Source organism: Augochlora pura, chromosome 1 (genome assembly GCF_028453695.1).
Source record: "Augochlora pura isolate Apur16 chromosome 1, APUR_v2.2.1, whole genome shotgun sequence".
NCBI lineage: Eukaryota > Metazoa > Arthropoda > Insecta > Hymenoptera > Halictidae > Augochlora > Augochlora pura.
In genome coordinates, this window is record NC_135772.1 from 500564 (window position 1) to 525276 (window position 24713).

General features: G+C 38.7%; 2 protein-coding genes across 2 annotated transcripts in view; one reads left to right on the forward strand and one right to left on the reverse strand.

The window, feature by feature from the left end:
- Nucleotides 1-69: 69 nt before the first annotated feature.
- Nucleotides 70-7809, forward strand: LOC144479007 (aminopeptidase N). Its single transcript, XM_078197449.1, has 12 exons — nt 70-118; nt 2577-3053; nt 3369-3827; nt 4008-4191; nt 4336-4480; nt 4913-4994; nt 5086-5444; nt 5539-5813; nt 5912-6099; nt 6190-6519; nt 6604-6682; nt 6893-7809. The coding sequence occupies exons 1-12, from the start codon at nt 102-104 to the stop codon at nt 7112-7114; spliced, it is 2817 nt and encodes a 938-aa protein (XP_078053575.1). The 5' UTR covers nt 70-101; the 3' UTR covers nt 7115-7809.
- Nucleotides 7810-8398: 589 nt separating this feature from the next.
- LOC144470315 (uncharacterized) overlaps nt 8399-24713 on the reverse strand; it is an 18987-nt gene continuing 2672 nt past the window's right edge. The window contains exons 2-14 of the mRNA XM_078181312.1: nt 21695-21831; nt 21169-21469; nt 20783-21039; nt 18872-19021; nt 18408-18785; nt 18176-18337; nt 14240-14411; nt 11252-11385; nt 10655-10955; nt 10279-10517; nt 10004-10153; nt 9504-9881; nt 8399-9322 (exon numbers count right to left, since the gene is read on the reverse strand). Of these exons, the coding sequence (XP_078037438.1) occupies nt 9104-9322; nt 9504-9881; nt 10004-10153; nt 10279-10517; nt 10655-10955; nt 11252-11385; nt 14240-14411; nt 18176-18337; nt 18408-18785; nt 18872-19021; nt 20783-21039; nt 21169-21469; nt 21695-21831 (2978 nt within the window). The 3' untranslated portion in view covers nt 8399-9103. The remainder of the gene's footprint in view (nt 9323-9503; nt 9882-10003; nt 10154-10278; nt 10518-10654; nt 10956-11251; nt 11386-14239; nt 14412-18175; nt 18338-18407; nt 18786-18871; nt 19022-20782; nt 21040-21168; nt 21470-21694; nt 21832-24713) is intronic.

Sequence of the window (24713 nt, forward strand, 5' to 3'; positions counted from 1 at the left end):
AGATTAATATCAATTTTGCCGAGCTGCGTCGATCGATTCAATTAAAGTCAAGACTCCTGTGTGGGGTGAGCAGGCGAGCTGGCGTGCGGGTGAGCGAGGGGATGTCGTGCATACGAGTGTAAGTAAGTAAGTATGGTTGTAAGCGCGAATGCGGAAGTAAGTGTGGATGAGAGAGAGAGAGAGTGCTGATGGTAGAAAAGAAGAAATAATAAATAATCGTGACGATGATGGTGAGTAAAAGTGTGGCGATCCGTGTTCCTGTCGGGAAATTGACTCGATGAGCATTAGCATTTTTGTTGTTATAACGCGTGATAGGATGCAATCCTTGATCCTGAATTTGGAGGATAACCCTCGGGGGTGTAATTCGAGAAACCATCGATGGAGAATGTTCGCTGTTGATCGCGAAGGTGTAAGAGAAAATGTTGTTGGCCTGGAAACCAGCTTCTTACGTTGCTTTTATTATGTTAAACATGGAGGAGTAATTTCCCCCGTAGGACGCGATCGATTCTTTCTCGAATTCAGAAGCAGGACATTCAAAGTTATAAACGTATATGGTTGGAGATTTGCCCGTTAGATTATTGGAGTTTAGATTAGATTATTGACCCGAGATAGAGGCGTGACTTTTATTATTTGAATTCAACGGTTGGTTGTTTCTATGTATAAAGTTGATCTGCGGTGTATACGAGTTTGCCCTTCCCGATTGAACGCTGTGTTTAACGCGAAGCAATCGATTGTAGGGACACGGTCAAACTGAAATTTAATCGAATTCTCTTCTCTTCGTAAATGATTTACACAAGTAAAACCATGATAGACATCTATTGACTTTTATTCCCATAAGAAACATGGAACATGGAGCGATTTGAAATAATATAAATACTGCTGTCATCGTATTCCTATCGAATCGTTTCCGTTATTTCGATCGATCGATCGCCATAAGTATAGGAACCAAGATCGTTCTTGCACTACGTTCTATTTAGAGTTCCGGTGTCGATGAGAAATTGGAAAAATTGATCATCGTTAACCGAAATAACATGATAGATCGATGACGTCGTGAAACTCGTATCGCGAAACTCGTTGCGTATCGGGTAAGAATCAAGATGCGACGATGACACAGCACAACTCTAACATGTGTTTCATGTAAACCGTCTGTTTGAATTTTAAATTGGAATTTTATATTTTCCATCTGCTACTTACCTGCTCCAAGAGCATATTTCACCTCTTATATAATAAACTTTTGATTTCTAATAAGATAATCGGACGCACAGCTCTATTTTTATAAACAAAATAATCGATTGATTACACTTTTTTATTCGGGGAGTCTGCAGTAAAACGCAGCTATATGTACAGAAAAAAAAACTGATTGGCGGGAGTGTAGCTTGCGAATCTTTGACAAGAGTCCCTTCCGTTTATGCGTTACTTTATGTGGACTCGATCGGGTCGTTCCCCCTTTGTAAGGGGTCAAATGACCCCTCGTGATACATCGGTTATGCAAAGAATCGGTCAAAAATGAGCTAAGAGAGAAATTGGAGAAATTTAAAGGAGAAATTGAATGATCGGACAATACGGTAATAGTTTGCCAAAAGTCGGATAAGCGAAAGAAATTCAATTTTCAAGAGACCGGATTTGACCCCGCTTGGTACGTTTAGTGTCAAGTATGTACTTCCAGTGAGAGTCTCTGTCAACAGCAACGATATTAAGGGGGAAAAATGAAACGTATATGAATTTGAACGACGCTGGTCCAAGCATAAACTTGTTGTTTCACGAGGTACGTTATCGAGATCGTGACATTCAAACGCGTTCGAATTAATTGTCGTCAGATATTATCGCGCGAATACCCTGCGCCGACTTTCGGGGACCGATCGTGTGCGAGGACGGTATAAGGACGACATATTTTTCCGAAGGAAGCAGTGCTAATTAGGAGTTTCCGAACAGACACGTTCGGCCAAGAGGATACTCTTCCGTCTTTCGTTTCGCCAAGGTCTGTTTGCTGATATATCGGTAATCTGTTCTAGTTTAATTAAAAGTGTCTCTTAATTAATTAACAACTACCGGTTCGCGCATCCTGACGCGTTCACGCCCGTGTTCTGTAGATTTCTCGACGATACTCGACAAATTCGAATGTTATGTATTCCTGAAATAATATTGATTTATTTAATAAATAACGTTCGGACAAGCCAAAGCAACATTTTTTAAATAACGTAATGACTCGATCGTAGATTTTGCAATTAATAAGAATATCTTCCCTTTTTGTTTCCAATATCTTGAGTCAGATTTTTCAGTAATAACAACGTAGATCTTTATCTTTTCTAAGAAAAGAAACGAACGTCGAATATTTCCATATTAATTCGGTCATTCTCGTTCAACTCAAATCCATTGGCTAAATATGAGCTGTTGTATCCGTTTCCCTTTCCCCTTCCGACCTCTTTTCCTCGGATGAACCTCTTCTGGTCCTTTTATCAACATTTCCATTGGAAACTCTTTATCGCCGTTTCGAATCTATTAATTGTGATTGTTAACAGAAGATTCGCACAAGATTTTTCTCGAAAAATCTAACAGGGCGTGCTTTATTCGGACAGGACACCGTCGTGGAGAGAGGGATCCCCTGTTGCACAGGTTTTCACAGAAAAACGTTTCGAGACGATGACAACTTCGTTGCTGTTGTCATGGTTGCTACTCTCATCGGTCAGCTGGTCCAGTATAGAGGGAAGACTCGAACATAATCATGGGAGACCTTCTAGATACGTGGTCATGGTGGAACCGGATTTACAGGCATTTCGATTCACAGGAAATGTGACTATTACCTTTCAAGTCGACCAATTGATTCCCGTGTTGATATTGAACCAAAAGAATTTGACCATAAAGGATGTCGCGATAAATGATAACGAGGCAAAGTATATCCGCCCTGATCATAATCGGGAGACATTGACGATGTACTTTACGAAAGAGCTCAAGCCGAATTTCACTTATGACATTACTATATGGTTCGAAGGTGATCTGAACGATCGGCGTCGGGGATTTTATAAAAGCAGCTACCAAATGGGAAATGAAACCAGGTAAGTATCGAGTGTACAACAACGCCTGGCTATGTAACCGCGATCATCCTACGACAAATACTAATAAATATAACCAATTTTACGGCGAACGGTTAACGGAGAACTCATAAGCATTTTACGCATGTACAAATGTGAAAAATGCTTTCTTTCGATGAATTGAACCAATGTGAAAATACGATCTCGAGTTGACAGAAACTTGGAGTATTAGAAAACAATATGCCACGTCTGAGCAATATCTTTGCTATTTTTCAACAATTTCTCAACGACGAGAGAAAAAAACTATCGGGACTGCAAAGAATATTTCCAATGTTACAGATGGATCGCTACGACACACTTCCAGCCAACGGGTGCGCGACTAGCGTTTCCATGCTGGGACGAGCCCGAGTACAAAGCGATTTTCGAGATTTCGATCAAACATCTGCCAAACTACACGGCCGTGCTCTCCAATATGCCTGTGCTCAAGACAAGAAATGTAGATGGAAAGAAGCTTACCATTTTCCAGCCTACCTTACTGATGTCGACTTATTTGGTGGCGTTTATAGTCTCGGATTTAGCCTACATAACTCATGAGAAGAACAAGAATTACAAAATCTACACGAAAGCAGACTCTGTGAACGACACGAGATTCGCATTGGACTTTAGCGTGAAAGCGATGGAACAATTAGATATCGTCACCGGAATACCGTATTCCAGATACATGCCGAAAATGGACCAAGTTACCATCAGCGACCTCAGGCCAACTGCTATGGAGAACTGGGGCCTTGTCACCTACAGGTAATTTATTCGCATCGCCTTTCGCTCTTTATTCGGACAGTGCTCGACCAACGTTTGTCGAATAATAGCAAACTGAATGTTTCCAATTTCGATTCATTCATCCTCGACTGTGAGCTATATTTTCTAGAAAATACGTATAATCGTTCTCGAATCATCTGCTTTCTCTTACTTTTATCAAAGGGAGATGCGTTATCTCTGGAAGGAGGGCATTACCACGACTTACGACAAGCAATACGTGATACAAAGCATATCCCACGAATTTGCCCACCAATGGTTTGGGAACCTAGTCACCCCATCATGGTGGAAATACATTTGGCTGAACGAAGGATTTGCTACTTATTTCCAATACTACATCACAGACAAAGTAAGTACAATGAAATTCACGTGCTATGGCATACCTGCGACTACCCAGTGAAAGAATTTCATATGATTTCAATGGATTTTCGTTTATTTCAAAATATCAACACTTTCCTCGTGGCCGTTCTCAGTTGAAGATACTTGTTTCCAGTTAGAGCCATCGTGGCGTTTAATGGAATTGTTTCCTGTGGAAGCGATGCAAGGGGTCGCGTTTAATCAGGACGGGTACGAGGACACACGACCCATGAACCCAGTCGGATGGTACAAGTTGTTCGACTACATTTCGTATCAAAAAGGTAAGAGCGCGACGATACAAGTTACGGTAATGTAACCTCGTGTTTTGCTTAACTCGTGCCATTCTGAACGAGACTACTTGAAAACTTCTGGGATCAACGACTACGAAGCAACGATCCTTTCTCAACGCTCGAGACAGATCAAAGTAACCACGGGATAAGAATCTTTAATGATTTTGTCTCTTGCTTCGACGCATGACGATCGAACGACGCGAGAACGCGTAATAAGTATCTAATCAGTTGGTCTGTTACGCCGAGGCTATATTATTATAGATGTTATCGATCCGATGATGGAACACGATGAACGCAACTTTTTCAAGAGGCTGTAATTTACAGCTGAAAACTTGATAATGTGTTTAATAGAATAATGTAATAAATAAAAGTACGTATGTACGGTAAAGTAATGTAATAATAATAAAAGTACGTATTTTACAGCTGCATGCGTTATTCGAATGATGGCCAACATTCTGACAGAGAAGGTCTTCCTGAACGGCTTGAATTTGTATCTGAGAAATAAGTAAGTATCGTAGCAGGGGAATTCCGATGAGTCAATACAGATTCGACGAGCGTATTGCGATTAACGATTTCTTATGCGATTCAAAAAATAGTGCATTCAGTGTCGCCGATCCCGATAATCTGTTTAAAAATCTACAAGCTGCTGCTGGAGAGAATACTGGCTGGGGAGGTGCGAGCCTCTCTGAAATTATGAAAACATGGATTACGAACCCTGGATATCCAGTGGTAAACGTAAAAAAGATCAGCGACAATTACGTCTTGAGCCAAGAACGGTTTCTATTTTATGGATCTGATAAAGAGACGAGGTGGTGGATACCGATAACATACGTTACGGAAGATGCTCTTACTTTTTCCGATACTGCGCCGGCTATTTGGTTGAAACCGAGCGAGGACGATCACATGATTTGGAGTATAGAAGCTGATTGGATACTTTTGAACAAGCATCAGATTGGTACGTGTAATTTGTTGCACTCGTTATGCCAGGACAGTTTTCAATAGTTTGTGTATTGCTAGTATTCACGTCATTTGTAATATTTATATTGCAGGCTACTACCGCGTCAATTACGATGATGAGAATTGGATGAAACTATCGAAGTATCTGGTTAACAACTTCAAGCGAATACCCCCCGTGAACCGTGCTTCTCTGATAGATGACGCTTTTAAGTTGGCCCGCAACAACCTCACGAGTTATAGAAATGCATTGACTTTGTCACTGTATCTGAAGAACGAAACCGACTACATCCCGTGGACGACTACATTTAGGAACCTTATTTTCTTGCAGGAAAAGTTCACCACTTCCAAACATTATAACATTTTTAAGGTACGATCGCGCGGGAATGATCTCTAAGACTGCGTTGTTACCCGAATACACAAATAATCTTAATCCCCGCTTATAATAAACTTGGCCTCTCCTTCCAGAATTACATCAGGTACATAATGCAAGGTCTATCGAATCATGTAAAATATCGAGCTTCGCCGCAAGACTCCCACGTGACGAAACTCCTGAAAGCGGGCGCGATCTATTGGGCATGCCATACCGACGTTGAAGAGTGCCTGGAGTCCTCCAAGAAGGAGTTCGACAGATGGTACCGCAACAGTAGTTATATGTAAGTTTTCAGTTGTTCTATTGCAAATACTATTGTTAATCCGTTCATCGAAGATAACAATGGTATCGACGTCGGCAATATATTTTACAGACTCGACGCAGATCTGAAGATCGACATCCTTTGCACTGGACTGAGAACTGCTAACGAGTCGGTATGGGAGACCGTATTCGACAGACTGGCTACCTTCACGGACGATACATACGAAAGGACCAAACTGCTCAGAGTCATGGGTTGCTCAAATAACCGTACGATTCTTGAGAAACTGATCTCAATGTCTGTGAAAACGAAACGGCATATGGACCTCTATGATGCCGTAGAAGCTGTCGTGTCTAATTTCGAAGTCTCGAAAGCCGACAACATCTCTGTCGTCAAATTCGTGCTGAAGAGAATCAATAAAGAATACATGAAAATCATGACGTTGTAAGTGAGAGAATTCTACCGGATATTGCCGTGCTTTTGACACGCATCCAATTCCTTCGCCTGATACTATTCCGATCGTTTCAGGGATGATCCGATGTTGAGAATCGAGTTCTGTATAGCGAGCCTTGCCAGCGTGGTTATAGACCAAGACGACGTTATAGAGGTACGCTCAACATCGTGACGAGCTTTTTTATCATTTTTAAATTGTCACGCTGTTATTGAATCGATCTTAATAGCATGGATTATAAGGTTCTACTGTTTCCTAAAGTTATGGAAGATTTGAGTTTTCAACAAAGTTTAGTGGACAATATTTTGAATCGGCATTAGTTTCCGCTGCATTTAATCTTTTTTTTCTGGAATGGTTTTCTTACAGCTGCAGAAATTCACCGCCAGCACTGGACTCAGAGCAGAGATCTTGGCGGGCGCAATGTTACAGATAACCAGAAGTATCGATTGGGTGACTGCCTACAGAAGTACGATCGAGGGTTGGCTGGTTGAGCACGAAGATCTGTTTCAATTGACCAGCGGCACGGGCACGGTCGCGTTCGCATCATTCCTTCTTATCCTTTCAGTGTTTGTATCGCAATTCTGCTAAAAAGATCATTATGGAACTTTCTCGCATGGTTTTCAAGTGCCGGAACATATTTTTAAACAGTGCCGAAAAAGTTAAATTCCCTACCGGGTAATACGACACGTTTTAAAGTATGACAGGAGTGTGAATTTTTTTTTGTTTACCGACAATTCTTACTGATTTAAATCAAATCGACGATATCATAATTTAATAATGCGGAGTGTCTCTGCGAATAGGACACGGTTTTCTAAACTTATATCAATTTATTACTTTCTAGACGTATCAACATTTTATGAAATTTATAACGCATGAAATAGACAAAACTCGTGGTATTACGGTATTTCGAAGTAAGAGATTAAAAGTAGTACGGTTACATGCGGGATAGGGTATCTGAACAGGTTTTGTATGTATATATATATATGGATAAATATATGTGTATTCATACATATATGTGTGTATATGTATACATATGTATACTCTCACTCTCTCTCTATATATATATATGTATATATATTTATATATGATTTAGATGTATATACTTTCCATTAGATAATCGACACAGTATATACTCTACACATTTATATATATATATATTTATGTGTGTGTGTGTGTGTGCGTGCGTGTATGCATATATATATACATATATACACATTGTGAACAAATATTGTACGTATTTTTATATGCATTTTAATCAAATAGTATGGGTGACTGCACGATTGTGCATAATTTATATGTGATTATAAATGGACTTTCATGATACTTACAAACTCCACTAAATGTCTATGATTATGTGTGAAATAAATTATGGATTGATGGCATAAATGTTATACATTTGTTTTCCTTTGTTTCATGCTAGCTTAATTAGGCAATAAAACAGCTATAAGAGTTACGAAAGTTTAACGAACGGTAAATGTAAAATTGTTATCTTAAACTCGTCGATATTATTAGTCCTAACATCAATATATGTATCTTGAGATTTCCGATTGCAAACACTTTTTGATATTTTTATTATCCGGATCATTGAGGCTCCACTGTTTGTTATTTATATGTCTGTACACAATACCGACGAATACATATACAGGTAGCAGGAACGGATAGCTGAAAAAAATGATTTCTACCAAGGAACACAAGTTTACTCGAAATTAATGGTGCGGGTCGCTTTTACAAGTCATTGAAAAAGGATTATAGATGGAGGAATTGGTTTTCAAACCGCCATCGGAAACCAAAGTTTTCCACAATCGTTTCAAAAACTGAAATAAATATTCTAACAATTTTTTAGGTTCGGAGGATTTGTACGTATGTATATATAAATAGCAAGATAAAATTTATTGTAATACTATCGATATAATTTTTTCATAAAATTACGATAATAAATAGATTACTATATATTTACAATAAATATCGTGTATAATGCATTCACGCAAACTTTTATATACAAACAGGCAAAAAGTATCGACACTTACATTTCATTCTTAACGCTGATTATAAACACACAAACGATAAGTCCTAATCTCCATATTAAAGTAGTATTTCCTTGTGAACTTTGCCTTCTATCGATCCCACAATGCTCCCTAGTTGCTATCAATATAGCGAGGATACGTAATTTACAAAAAAACTAATAGCTGTGCGAACAATCGAGAGGATCACAAAAATCATATTCCTCTTACTAACAAGTTGTTGCGTTTAATAAGAAAATATATAGTGCGGTCAATTTATAGTCAAGCTACATGTTATTTCACTAGTCTCTTTCATATTTTGGCACATGTACTATGCACAATGATGGCACCACTATGATTTTAACACCGTCATAAATCACGCTCGCGTCACAGATAAATTGATATGATTCGCCTCGAAGAGTTTTACCTTCAAAGTCTATTTATTCTATGATTCTACGTGCATTTCAGCCATTAAGATTTCGTATGTCCGACCGTAGAGAAATATGGCGTCAACGTATTTACATTAGTAGTTAAATGGAAATGGCCTGTCAATGTCATGGCGATATGATTATCAATGTTATTCCACTTCCATCCTTTCGATCGTTTTTACCTTTTCCGCGTATCCATTTTCCACCGATAGCTGTCTTGTTGATTTCAAAACGGTACCTTTGCTTTCCGTTATAGGATCGTTCCATTTCTGAACTTTACTCGTACCGAACAGAACGAACAGAAGATTTGCAAGGAAGTAGATTACAGCCGACAAGAAGAATATGTTTCTCCATTGCGACACGTCTGACTGAAAACCATAAGTACGAGTATCGTGATTAGTATTTCCAACGAGGACGATTCGGCTCGTGTAATAACGCTCGATGTAATAAATTGGTGGAATAGAGTCAAAAGGAAATGAAAGAAATACATTTGTTTAATAAGATCTGGCTATTGATACCCTGAAAATTGGATCTACATAGATTGCTTACCGGGTCCGTGACGACTATGCTAGCAACCAATGGCGCCAGAATACTGCAAACATTCGCAACTGTGTTTGTGATGCCCATTAGGGTGCCGGCAAAGTTCGGGCTGAGATCCATGTGGTTCACGTTGTGCCCACAGTAAACGAAAACGTTACTAGCAACAGCAACTATTAGAAGACCCACTGCTATTTCAGGATGCTCTTCGTCAACGTATCCGAGAGCGATCAATGCTATCGCTGGGATCCATTGACCAACCGAATTGCAAATCTTCCTCGAGGTTCCAACCGAAACGATATCCTTTCTTATGAGTTGATCTGAGAAATAGCTGACCGGGAAACTGAGGATCCATGCGATCAGATATGGTAGGGCCGTCAGCATGCCATTCTAAAGAAAATGCAATTCATACAATGTACGAAATAGAAAGTAAGTGTACTTTGAACTTTCTAATCGACGCCTATATCCGCTCCTATATCGCTGTGTAAATAGAATGAACTATTTTAAATCACCTGTTTGATATCGTAGCGTAAGACGGACGCCATGTACGATGGGATTTTCGTTAGAAGCATCCAAAAGCCCCAATTATGAGCGCTCTGGGCCACCAACAATGCCCACATAGGAATGCTAGTCAACATTGCTCGCCATGGAGTGGGTAATTTCTGAAACGTTTATACAATGTATTAATATCGCGCGTCGTTATAGCACGTTATCGCTGATACCAATTCTACGCCATAAATTGTCGATGCGAGTCATTTGGATTTTAAATAATAATTCACGTATCTACCTCCTCCGTTTCTGTTACTCCAAGACTAGTTTCAATGTATTCTTTCTCATCCCGTGGTATGCTTGGATGCTCGGCTGGCGATTCCTTGCAAAAGAAGAAGGAAAGTGAACCGGACAGGATGGTGATGCCACCCCAAACGTAGAAACAGCTAGGCCAGCCTGCAGAGGAAACTGACAGTAGACCCGAACTGAGCAAACAGATGACGTTCCCAATCCAACCGCCAGCGTAAACGAACGTCGCTGAAACAAACGTAATCCAGGTATAGTAGAGTGAACGAACACGCTATAGTATGCGAGGATAGAAATTTTAATCGTACTTGATTAAAATCGATGTCGCACGTTGCTACATACGACGCGTAATCGATCAAAGTACTTACACATTCGACCCCGCTCCTCCGTGGGTACCCATTTGGAAAGTAACGTGTGAAGACTGGGAAGCACAGTGCCCTGACAGAAACCGGCAATTACTCTCGTAACACATACTGCTTCCCAACCACTATACTTGGCTGCTGCTGGCACGAGGAGGGTTACCAAACCGCATATGAACAGCGCAAGTGAGAACAGCCTCTGAGCTCCCCAACGATGGGCAATTATACTTCCAAGAACTTGCGTGCACACGTAACCCCAGAAGAAAGAGCTCAAAATTATGTCTTTCGTTGAGTTGCTCCATTTGAATTGCTACAAGATAAAAGGGAAAACGATATTGGCAGAAGCATTTATTGTACCCAAAATGATTTTAGCTTTGTTACAAAGATTACGATCGTATTACATGTATTGCAGGAGGTCATTGAACCTCGACGGATGTAATATAGTATGTGTTATTCGACGAGTAGAGAATTAATTGTGCACGAAAACAAATCAAAAGTACAGCGATTGGTCAAGCCCGCGGTAATCACGTCTACTATTCTTTCTCCTATCTAGCGCGTCGTGAAATAAGCCGAATATACAATAAAAATACAAAAACAGATTCATACTTCAAAGTCAGGATTGGCAGTGGTAGCATTCGTCATCGCCTCCAATGTCACGGACGTGGTAACTCGAACAGCGTAACAGCACAGAAAACCGAAGGCCAACAGAGAAATTTGCACGTGCCTGCATCCGAACCAGGCTAAAAATATATAAAAATATATAAATGAATCGATCACTAGAATCAGAAATTACATGTTGATTTATTGAAATATAATATCTGGTTTATTGGAATATCCATAAAATATCGAGCGCAACGAATTAAATCATTGAGAATATTTTATAAACGCTGCATGCGAATGGAATTAATTTCGTTGCATGTGCACGGTTGAGGAGGAAAACTTTTAAATGATCCAATTAAGATGATTGACCGAGCGTTACATATATCTAGAGGTCGGAGCATTAAACATCTTACACCAAGAATGTTAATGTCTGATGCGATTTTAAACAACTAATTTTTAACAACTTCGCTAAAGACTTCTCAACGGATTTTATTCGGATGATTCGTAACGAACACGGTTTAATAACACATGAAGAGCAGCTAAACGCGTATCGAATTAATTTGTCCACGATATCTATTCGTATACGGTTTCGATAATATTAATCCAAGTAATCAACGGTTTATTTGTTTCGAACCAAAGGAAAATGTAATCAGTCCATCGAATCCAATAAAACGAATTATAATCGATTTTATCAAAGCGATAGCTTGTTTAATCAACTTTGATTCTAATCCATTGTTCACTGGAGTATTGCAGAGAAGAAAGCAATTTTCCGATCGGAATGAAAACCTGATAGTCGTTGGCGTAACCAGAAAAGTAACAGCTTTTATGCTCGATACTATCTGTACCTAAGTCGAATAATTAAGTAAAGAACATATAAACCAGACGACGATGATATAAAAATAGATGACGATAATGGGAAAAAGATGCGAACAAAATTTATCTTGAACGTGATTTAAACGAACCGTAGGTTTCGAAACTCCTAATGATGGACGCGAAGCAAATACAAAATACAAAACTTCTGTTCTCATTCGAGACTATCGCGGAGCATCGTCACGATATCGGGAAGCTACAAAATCTAATCTCGTATGCTCGGACACAAGCCTTCTTACATTCATGTATTTCCTATAACAATGTAACAATGGAACAATTACTTGGAGTAATTCGCAGTCTACCTATAATAATTACCAATCTATCTGCTGCTTTGTGTATACAAATGCGTGAACTCGTAATATGATTGTAATCGGTTAATGTATCATCGAAAGCTCATCGGTATGCAACTGCATACGCCGCTATTGCACCGCGCGCGCACGCGCGCGCGCTCTTTATAAGGAGGCAGCCGATAAATGACCAAGTATCGATTCAATAAAACAATATGTTCAATAATCGCTCACGAATCATGTTTGAATTTAGAGGTTGTAGAGAAAATAGAAATAGACATCGTAATGAAATCAGACAGCTCTTTCGCCATTTTAAATACGCTTAAACGATCGGACGCGCATACGACGTATATGTACCGTATCTGTACCAGTGGAATCTAAATTTAATTTCATGTTCTAGCGTCGAGCGGGAGAAGAAAGTTCAACAAATTTATCGCGACTGAAGTGCTGACCCGTATCGACGAGTCGGTATTAAAGACGACACAAACAGAAAGTAATGCTGCATAGGAGTTATCGTTGCGTGTGCACTCTCGGGTAGAGAAACGATCGCAGTCTGTGTTTGTTGCATTTCATGGCCAAGCAATGCAGAGAATGCGGACGAGCAAATCGTTCATTTCGCGTCTCTAGGACATTGCGAGAAATCTGACATTGAGGAATCGACGTCACGTTTTGGAATTCAAAGCGATTCGTCACGTACGTATGCTACACGCGTTGCAGATAAATTCATTATCTTGTAGCACGTTGCTTGCAAGCGTACGCCGTGCTTCGAATAGTCCTTGTAATTCGACAACTCCAAGTTCAAACGCACATAACATAGTTAATTAGCGTTCAGTTTCTGTGCGAACGTCATTATGAATAACGAATGAGCCTCGGATGGAACGTTCTCGTGGCAATCTCTGTCCAGATTCCTCCCAATCGGCGATTTTCATTTATCTTCCTTCCGTTGTGGCCGCTGTACTACTTGTTAACATCTCCCTACGATTTGCTGTTGTAAAACGTGAAATAATAAAGATAGCGAAGACGCGATCTGTGTAAAGTGAAAATTCGTGAAAGCCGCGAGATCATTTCCCGGTGTAATGATTTCTGGGAGCAGCATAAGGGTTGGTGTGAATAACAATTTAGAAATGGTAATATCGTGTCGATAATTCCATACGAAATCATTATATCGTGTAACGACAGATAGTACTCGTCACTAATGGGTGACGATTCGAGAATAGTATGCAGCAGAGGGCTATGGAACTGGTTTCGAGTTGGTTCTCTCAAGAGATTTTCTAGAACCGATTACCGGTGTCGTCGAGAACACGCGTAGGCGCATAGATCGACAGAGTATATCAGTTTCGTATCAGTGTGAAATCTTATAAAATCAATTAAGCAGTTCACCGAACAACATCGACGCGTGTACCATGTCGAAAAAGTGGCTGGACAAGTGGGAGATTCCCACTGTGTGTCACGAAACGCGATCTTAAACGAGGACAAGCGAGGCTAATCTTTATAAAAAAATCGTGGCAAATAACGTTTCATCTTCAATTAGTGTCATTAAATCGCGATCCGATTGATTTCGTACGTCGTTTTTCGCAACGATCGGTGTATCTGTAAGAAATGTGTACTCGCGACGTTTGCAATTTCAAGACAACGTGGTTCTTAGGAAAACGAGTTTGACTTTGAAACTAGCGTTGCCAATTAAATGGTAAAGAAGCCTGAACGGTAATAACAACGCGAAGCCTTTCAATCGGATATTGGTCGCGCGCAATGCCGATCGGATAACCAAATTTACTGGAATAATGTGCCGGTCGAATATAAAATTATTACTCGAAAACCAACTGATCTATGGAAATACCTTCAGGTTTCGTTGCCGGTATCTTCATTTTCTCCGAGATGGATATAACGGATACCCTCTTCATGCTGTGCGAGTGCGTCATGTTTATATCAAAATTGATCAGCGCCGCACGATTTCTTCGGTAGGGTCGAGTTCCGAGTTTACACGCGAAAAAGACACTACGATCCATCAATCAGTTGATCGTGGTTTTATAGTCCATCACCGAAAAGGGATTCTCCCACTCTTCTTTTCCAACTTGTATGCTCTGCGCGCGTATAATATGTATACAATGTAGACGGACACAGACGCGGCCGCGGTGTTATCACTTTTTCTTCTTATGTAATTAAAAACGCATAATATAATTTGTTGTAAGCCGGAACGATAATGCCGAAGAATACCAAGTAACAGGCAACGCATGCTAACCAGTAAATTATAAATTCGCCGATGGTTACGTAACCGTCAGTCATTCGATAAAATCAAGACACATTTTCAGGATAGTAATGCAAGCATCGTCAAGCATTGTTAATGTCGAAGAAAATGGAAACTGAGAATGTATCTGGCGAAGACGTAAACCGTCAAGTACTTGCGTAGATTAAAAAACAATTTTGTAATTGCAATGGTCAAACGTTCGATATTATTATATCTGGAATGATTTCTGATGCGATAAATCTTCTACAACAAAGAAAATCTCATGACACAGAATCTGATATTTACTTTGATAAGATTCTACACGAAAATCATTGCGTCGCGCTAATATATGTATATGTATGTATGCATTTTAACGTAAATTCCGTTATCAGCCTATTATATAATTTTTTTTCTTTTCTCGATAATATATCTGTGAAATTAGGATTGCCTCTAAAGAATTACGAAATATAATTTCATTGATAACTACTGATTTCTTTTTAATAATACATTTACTATTCTCGTGCCATTTCAGATAATCGTATTATGTCAAATTCGCTACTGACTATATTATCATTAATATACATATACATTATCATTATATTAAAAAATAAAGTTATTCTCGCAATATTTCTCCAAGCGTTTCAGATTTAATGAATACCGAGATCTAAATTGTTTTCGTCATTGTACAAATCATGATTTTTATAACAACTGTAGCGTACTTTCTCCTTTTAGACAGATTTATATTTTTCGACAAAATCAGTCGAAAAAACAGATGTCCATGTCCGTGCCTTTATTTTTGTTAATTAATAATAATATTCACGCAGTTATTTTCAGGTAATATAGGTGCATCATTTTCTTCAGCTAAATACATGAAACGTTTACATAATTCTCAAACATGTGTAAAACATATCTTCAACTATTCGCTCGCTGCATTATTCTCGTTAATCGCTTAATTCATCAATTACCTAACAGCACCGTTCAATAAATTTCAACTTTTTCCTGCATTCAGATAGCCATGTACGTATGCAGGTTCTCGTGCACGGTATGTTTCATATTAATTATCTCCCAAACTTCTGAAACATTGTCTGCTTCAACTACAAAAGCCATTGGAATCATTTTTACGCAAGAACCATCCCCAAAATATTTTTCTTACAGCACCATAAATATATCAACGTGTTTAAATAATGTCTCGAACACAGCGAGATTAAATTAATTACGAAAATTACCGCTGCAAGATAATGATATTGTTATTCTGTAATGGAGTCTTAAACAGACTTTCGTGCACTACAATATTACATAAAGTTTATATAGATACATACGTAGATATGAAACATGTAGTACCGCCTAGAATTTTATGACAAATCATATTCTTGCGAATACTCGTCCAGTCAGTACACGATTAGATTGATTACACTATACTAATAGTGAATTAAACGCTTGTCAGAGATGATATTGATTGAATTGGATTAGATTAATAAAATTGTGATTTTTGCTATCTTCATTTGATTGTAACTGGAAACAACGCGTTGATCGATTCCGATGGAATTCTCAGCGTTCGCGTAGATTACAGATGCGTACCTATAAAACGCATTGTTTTCTTCGTCCTAGACTCTAATAAAATGGTAAAAAGACATCGTTTGTGTTCTTTTTTATGTCATTTTAATAATTGGCCCGATTAACTTCTTAAAAACGTTCAAGTCAGTTGCACAAATATTAGAAGTTATTGTTGCGTTTTAAAATGTGGAATGTGTACGAAAAATATGTACGTTGCGCTACTTGCATGTATCTTGTATTCGAGACGACTGCCCTTTCTAAATTGACCACGCGATGACCACGCTTTCTTAAACCTTTATAATAATCTTTGAATTGAATTGAAATGATCGCGACGCCTGTCAATTCAATTCCAACAGTTGATAAAGTAGGAACGACACCGACTTAAATATCTATAGGTTGACCAAACATTAATTACCATATTTGCCCAGTAATTGCACAGACTTTAGAGTCCCCTTACCATTTCGTGCCGCAATCACCATTACCGACAGTCCGCGAAAAATGGAATGAAGAGGCTTGGTAGCAAGAAGCGAATATCCTCTGTATCTCACTTCCACTACGGATTCCAATTAATTATTTCAAAATGATTTAATAATTATTTGCAACTATTAAGACACATTATAAATCGCAACATTTTTTGAACCAAGGATGATACCGATTGTCCGGATCTCACCGCGAGTAGGTTGTTGCTTCGAAGATCCAAAAGAGAGTCAGAACGAATAATTATATTTTCCACATAAAAACTGGCAAATATACAGAGTGATTTATTTTATTATATACATCTATTATTTCTAACTATTTAATAATTACAAGAATCTCTTTTCCTACTGACACTTTCTAACAACATTCTCTCGTCAGCTACAAAATTTAACGTTTAATCAGAAATAGCTAACAGAACTCGAACTAGAAAAGAATTTTTCAATCATAAATATCTCGAAAGACGATTTTGTTAACAAGAATTTCGAAACAAAAACTGTTTCAGCTTTCCTCTGGAAAGCTTTCGTTCAGGGAACAATTTCAAGCCATTTACTTGGCCAAGTTATTGTCAGTGCTGTCATAATTCGTTTAAGTCTACAATAATTAATATTATAATAATATATATATATATTTATTTACACTTTACACTTTAATTTACACATCACACACTATTATAGAATTCTAATTATAGAATTTTAATAGTTTCAAAGTAATGCTTGTTTTGACCAAAGTTTCGTCGATGAATCAGTCATGTCTTCGCGTCGAGAATGAGACCAATCTCGACAACGTCCGAACAACTTTGAGTATTAATCCTAGTTATGAGTCTTCTTTGACTGCAAACATCGTCGACGAAAATCATCGCCTTTGTACAATTAACATTTAAATGCTGAACTTCAGAAAAGGAATCGCGTTCTTCACGATTTCGTTGGCCAAGGAAAACAGGCGACATACAAAAGTGCGTCGCAATAGGAAAATTTGCACAATTTCCAATCGATTGGTCCCAAAGTTTTCAGATTTTGTAAAACTTCATTCTGTATCATATCGTAAAGTACTACGCCACAGTCCATACTACATTTGTCGTAAAGAAAAAGAAATCTAACGCATTGTCATAATAGATGGAACTCGTGGAGCAAGCTCCCAATGTATTTCCGCGATAAAAATGAAATGATCATCACAGTAAAGCCCGAGCATACTCAGCCCCAAATCAACAAGCCCTAGATTAAACAATTAATTCTCGTTATGTGTTGAAGGAGGGAAAAGATATGTGCGTTCTTTGCATTATGTCTATTGGATGCAAACGAAACCGCTCGTCCGAACAGTTTCGAAAAGTGTTTAGGAACTCGTTATAGTAAGAAAAAGGATGAATACCGTATACGGAAGCATAGCGTTACAAAATGCTGGCGTTAAAACGGGTACAATGGAATTTTACGATCTAAACTTACGAAATACGAAATGACCCGTTGAATACGCAACATTTCCCACATATTTGTACAAACGCGATAAAATCGTATCGCGCACTTACGCTACTATAGATTCTTTTTTACTTGGATTCCGAGTCTCCGAAAGTACCGGATTATTCCACGATTGAACTTCAGCTTGACCGAATATAATAAAGACCAGGTTCCCTAGGAAATAAATAAGAGCGGAAAGATAAAATACTATCGACCAATGCTCTTTGCTGCCCTGAAAACATATAGAACATGTTATTGGTGCGAACCCTGTTGTCCGAAAATCATTACGAATAGAAATATACCTCGTGATTTTCTATGATAACTCCACAGATGATTGGCGCGATTATTGCAATTACCGACGCGATACAGTTGGTAATAGACATCATTGTTCCAGCAAAATTAGGGCTCAGATCGACGTGGTTTATTTGAAATCCACAGAGTGCGCCAGCATTTAATCCAACGGCTATCGCGAGTATGGCAACGACTACATTGGAATCTACGATTGGGGCTGCGGCAAGACAAATCAGAGCTATCGCTGGACCCCAGTGTGCAATAGTGTTACACACTTTCCTGGTTGTTCCTTTTGTAGCGCCCCTTTGAAGGGCGTAATCGGCAAGCCAACTGATTGGAAAACTCAAAACCCACATCATCAAATAGGGGAGAGCCGACATCAGACCATTCTAAAAAAACAGGAATATCTCAGAAACAACGCAAAGGAAGAATTCCCCGTAATTTAATCATTACCTGTGCGCATATATGTAATTACCTGAGATAAATCGTACTTCAAAACTTTGGCCATGTAAGTCGGCATTTCGGTCATGAGGGTCCAGAAACCCCAGTTCTGGCCACAATGGACAATTATAAGGACCCACATCGGCACCGACGTAAAAATCGCTTTCCATGGTACTTTCAGCGCCTAACAATAAAATAATCGTAATGCAGTTGAAGCAATGATTAACAGAAACAAAATTAACGATAACGTTTTGATCTTGATGCATCTATATGTAGATAATAGTGAACATATTTGTCAATGGTAGGAGAGGTTTAGAGGGAGGCGGGGGGGGGGGGGGGGGGGGGGGGGGGGGGGGGGGGGTGTCACAGTGACTGAGATAAAGATTAGAACCGATTCTACTACATCATAAGAAATGGTTGATTGAATTAAGCTGTAGTTTTTTTATCTAAAGAATTTTGAAACGAGTGGGAGAAAGACCGATTGTTCGTACGTTGATCATGCTATTACAGGTCATTGGACTTGTTTTTATCTTAGCTATTATCATGATACAATGATAGTAAATATGTAGTTCCATTTTCAAAAAAAACATCTATGAGCTTGAAATTTCGAAAAATACGACCGACCATCTCATATTTTAAATCTCATTTAAAAGATCGTTTTAATTATATTGAATTGTCATGAGTTTTCGAGATATTGAATTTTATGATAGTCGTATGATAAAACTTGATAATGGCGACAGTGCTGATATCGACTGCATTGTTTGCAAGAAATATTACAGTTATGGTATTTTAACATTTCTTGTATACGTAGCATTCTATGTTTGCATCATACAAGTGGAATCCAGAAATACGAGAGGTAAATCTACTCATGTGGAAAATTCTTGTTACGCTTGTATCCAATATTAAATTGTGCATTATATAATGCTTGGTTTGCGTCGAACAGGACTTTAATTACTGGGAGAAATACTTTTCAACGGTTCGAAACGATTAACTGAGTTTTCGAGACAAAAAGAAAATTTATAAAAATGATTAGTTGCGCGCATTATGAATTAGTTACTGATTTGTTTCCTCTTAATTCTTGAACACGTTATTATTTAACGAAATCAAAGTTTCGAACATCAAATCAAGGTTGCAATAATGTAAGCATCTACGAGATGCTTCCATTTGTACAAAATGTTTCTGCGAATAGAATCGTAACATGTATAGCGAATTGCCGTCTGCATCCGGTAACAATTATAAGATCGGCTGCTTAGATTATCTAATATCTCTGATGAATGTTACACACTAGTGGCATTATGCGAATGTATTAGTTTACAGAATAACAGTCTCGGATTATATAGCTATTTCAGAAACGGCATTCGAGCTTTTGAAACAATTTCAGCGACAGGCACATTCTTTATCTATGACAGCTTCCTATACGATAACCAGGTTTACAAATACCAGCCTTGTAAATAGTGGGTGTCCCATAGCATGTGGAACCCGCTCTAGAAATAGTTTCTACACGAGTCCTAACAGATATATCTACAATATACAAAGAAATCGAGCTTGACCATTTTGATTTGAATTGAATTTTTCCAAAACGCTAAGGGTGAAAAGTGATGTTCATAAAATCCTACTCAATTCCCTACAATTCGTCGAGATTGATGGTATGCTTCATTTACATAATACGTGCGCAACGTGGTTAAGTAACTATGTCATTTAATCTCATGGTTGTTACTCGATACACGTGACGTGGCGGTAATTAACTACTTGTAACGATGTTATTAGAAAAGAATTCCTTGAACAAGGAAAAATATTTGTTGAGGCAGACTCGACGGGATCTACATACGTATGCATCCAGAATCCAACAATGCTTTGCAAATGGCACAATGCTTTTATGAGACACGGTACTATACGGTATACATATAACAAGACAAAGTCGATATCAAAGGCTGCAGGTTCTTACCGCCGCGTTTGTCGATCCATCTTCGTCTTCAGAAGTCTTTAAACTGTTCTCTACATATTGCTTTTCCTTTTCCGATATCCGTGGATGCGCGGACGGACTGTCGAAACCAAAAACGAAGAATATGATACTCCAAGCGATAGCTAAAGCTCCGAAAACATAAAATATGGACTTCCAACCCAAATAGGATGCTGCCAAAACTCCGGAAATCGGGAAGGATATCACTGTACCGAATTGTCCTCCGGCGTAGGCAAACGCACCTGGAATTAATCAAACGTCGCTCAAATTGACCCCGAAATAATGCGGAGCCACGCGGTGACACGTGCTCAGCTAAAAATGTCCTCGTCGTACTTAAGCAGTAACATTCAAGTTCGATTAGTATGTCTCACCGAATCGCGCTCTCTCATTCGGGGGCGCCCACTTTGAAAGCAAGGTTTGCGTGCATGGTAGAAGGCAACTCTGGCAAAGGCCCATTAACGCCCTGCAGATGCAAACGCCGACCATGTCGCCGTAACGTGCAGCGGTCGGTGTTAAAATGTTCAATATACCACACAATAGCATGCCCACAGCCAACAATTTCTGCGCACTCCAAACTCTGGCAATGTAGCCGCTTGGTATTTGCATGACCGTATATCCCCAGAAGAAGGCGCTCAGGATGGTAGATTGTTGCGACGAGTTCCATTTATAGACCTAATCAGGATAATAATGAGCTTTATGCGTATACTCGCGTCCGTCCTTAAGCTAGTTTATTAATTAATCTAGAGATGCGATCAGCATAATTGGTAAGAATTGCGATAGCTCTTCGATTATTTCCGCTTCTAATAACCAGTGGTGTCATAATATATGTATTTACTGATTCGGTAGACTCCATTACAGAGCATTCACATTTATAAATGTTCGAAAAATACGACGTACCTCAGGCGTAGTATCATTGTTCGTTGATTCTGGCACCATTGCCACGATAGCCAGCGATATGGATACTCGTAGGCAGTATCCAAGCACGTTCCCCAAGAACCAAAAGAGTAGCTGTAAATGGCGCAATCCAAATTTACCTGAAATGCATATAATTTTTCATTCGATACATTGTTAGTTAATACTCTGTGAATCAACATGTAGCCGCGCGAGGGTTCAGAACACGGAAAAAGGAAAAGGTAAGGAGAGTTCGGAGAATTGGTGATGTCTTTGACACGCAGCGAACATTCCTACGTTAATAAAACTACAACGAGAACTCGTATTCTGAATAATCATTGAGGTCCCAGCTTCTGTTTCTGAGTCTGACGAAAACCTTATACTTGACCCAAAAACTGTTCACGAAGGTGATTCGCATTGTACGACGTACAGACATTTTTCTTTACTGCTGCAACATATTCGGAACGGACAGGTTTATGACGCTAACGACCCGACGATTATCTTACTTCAGAGATTATAGAGAATAACGGACAAAAGTATGCAGGGTATGCACCTTTACGCGATCATCTTTCTCCTACGTATGTATATTTTTGCTTACAATACTCGGTCAGTTTGTACATAACAATATAGAATGCACGAGACAAATAAAAATATGTCTGTAACTAACGTAAAGTTAGTATTGCGATGAATATAAATTTTCGACACCTCGATATATTCATATCGGTTTCCTTCTCAATATTTAATACAACACTCGTCAATTACACTCGATAGTGCTTCGATTAAGAGATCTCGATGGCCACTCTAAATTGTTTATCTTTTTACGATCGATAATCGTTGACAAGTTTCCCTGCATTTAAGAAATCCCCTCTAATGAATATTTCATTTAGACCAACGATGATACATATATTATCTATAAAAAAAAAACACCCACTCCTAATTTTCCATTTTTCGCTATACTTGCTGAAATGGTCAAAGTAACGTATGAACATGTGTCTTGTCGTTTCGGTATGTACACATATATTGCTGATGTGCAATTATTTCACAATGTTTTCTTAAAGGAAATAAATTGCAGAATATCGATCTTGATATAGATAATAAATAGATAAAAGAAATGTCGTTAAAGAAGTTTCGAATGGAGAAACAACAACCAATGATTTTTTGCTGTGAAGTAAGTCAGCTTATCGGTACAATTTTATTTTATGTAAGATATATTCTTTTATGTATCGAATAACACGACTAGCGTTATTTCTCTTGCAGCGAAAATGTTATGGGATCAATTTCTCTTCAATTTATCGAAGAATCGTAAAACTATAACAGCGTCATATTATATAAATCTGAAGCTTAAGAAATTATTTTCTTATACCATCGTATAATTCGATCATCACAGTCGACCACAGATACGCTCATATTGTAATCACGATCATCAATCTAATTCATTTGGTTTTTCCAAATCGAATCTGTCGTTCAATTAGTCAAGGATGACAAGTTATCGCAATCGATAAAACTTGCTGACTATCTTGCCGTTCGAGTGCACAAACACTATGGATCAAAAGTTCGGTAAGCATAGTTTGAGTAGCTTCTTAGAACTTGTGCGACTATAGAAATGCAAGCTTTAAATGGCAGCTTTGTAAAAATACTGTCTTCGTTTCTAGCACAACATTATATTTCATTGGAAATGAAAACCAACAAACGATTAAATGCTTTTGTTTCGTAATGTACAGAAGCGTTCCTGCGCCGCGCCTCAGCTGATACCGATAACAATTTATATTGACAGATTATCGCATATAGGCTAGTCTTAGGTTGTTCTTTGTCGGAAGACAATAATCTCTTTAATCGCACGATTTTGTTCCTATTTTCCTAGACTTCCATAGTTTCTATTTTCCAATGTAATTATTTTATCCTAAAACGACTCCAGTCCATATAGAAAACGCGTCCAACGTCTCGAGATACAAATTCATAGCAACGTAGCTTTGCTGCGTTGTACTGAATATTGCGCACGAACGAGGGTTCTATCCTCTTCGTTAGAAGATGCACATTTCAGTAGGCATACTACACATCTTTGTATTATTCACGCAAGAAACTATTAAAGGATAGCGATTACGGTTACTAAAACTGCACCGTCGGTTTACACAAAACGATGCGCGACGCACATTAGTCATTCTGATTTACTTCCGAGTATACGTATAATTCTGCTTTATCAGCGCTTTCATTCTCCCCCCCCCCCCCCCGTCTTCCAAGTATTACATTAGTAGACAAATGTTCTGCATTAAAAAAGATAACCTCGAAAGAAATTATGTATCAAGTTCCACCCCTTTACCTTCTTGTGATACGTACCGCTTCGCTATCTTGTCATTTCCAACTACGCAACGCGTTTACGATAGAGACACCAATTTCACGTGGTTTCAAGTACACGCGTACACGTACAATTAAAAGTTCCGAACTTTAACCAGTGTTTCGGTTCATTTCTATCGCGAAGAATCCTTAAATTTATTCGTGATACTTTTATCTATGATATATTTAACTAATTTAAAATTATCGGCAAGTCGTTAGAGCGACATTGCGCTTAGCCCCAGTTTTTCTCACGAGAACCTTACTGCGTCAACCGCGAAAGTTCCGTAAGAACACGTCGCGAATGAAAACAACATTCTGATATCTTATTACTGTTCTCGCACCAGAACCGTTTAACGAATTCTCTGTTAGCGTCGCACCTCGTACGCTTTCAATACGTTTCATTATTTATCCTTGACGGACTGTGCCCGCGTCGAATGGAATTGTTCGTTCCCCTCGTGATTCCCACATTTTAGTCGAAATGTTATGTATCTACGAATCACATTTACTTTATGTTCCTAACAATACAGCATAATTACGCACGAGACCGAAACAATGTACGTGTATTTTTCAAGAACACAACGCGACACTTTCTTGTCCTTCCGCCGGAAAAGCGAAGGTTCGAAAATTTACGACTTCGTTTCTCTCTCTCTCTCTCTCTCTCTCTCTCTCTCTCTCTCTCTCTCTCTCTCTCTCT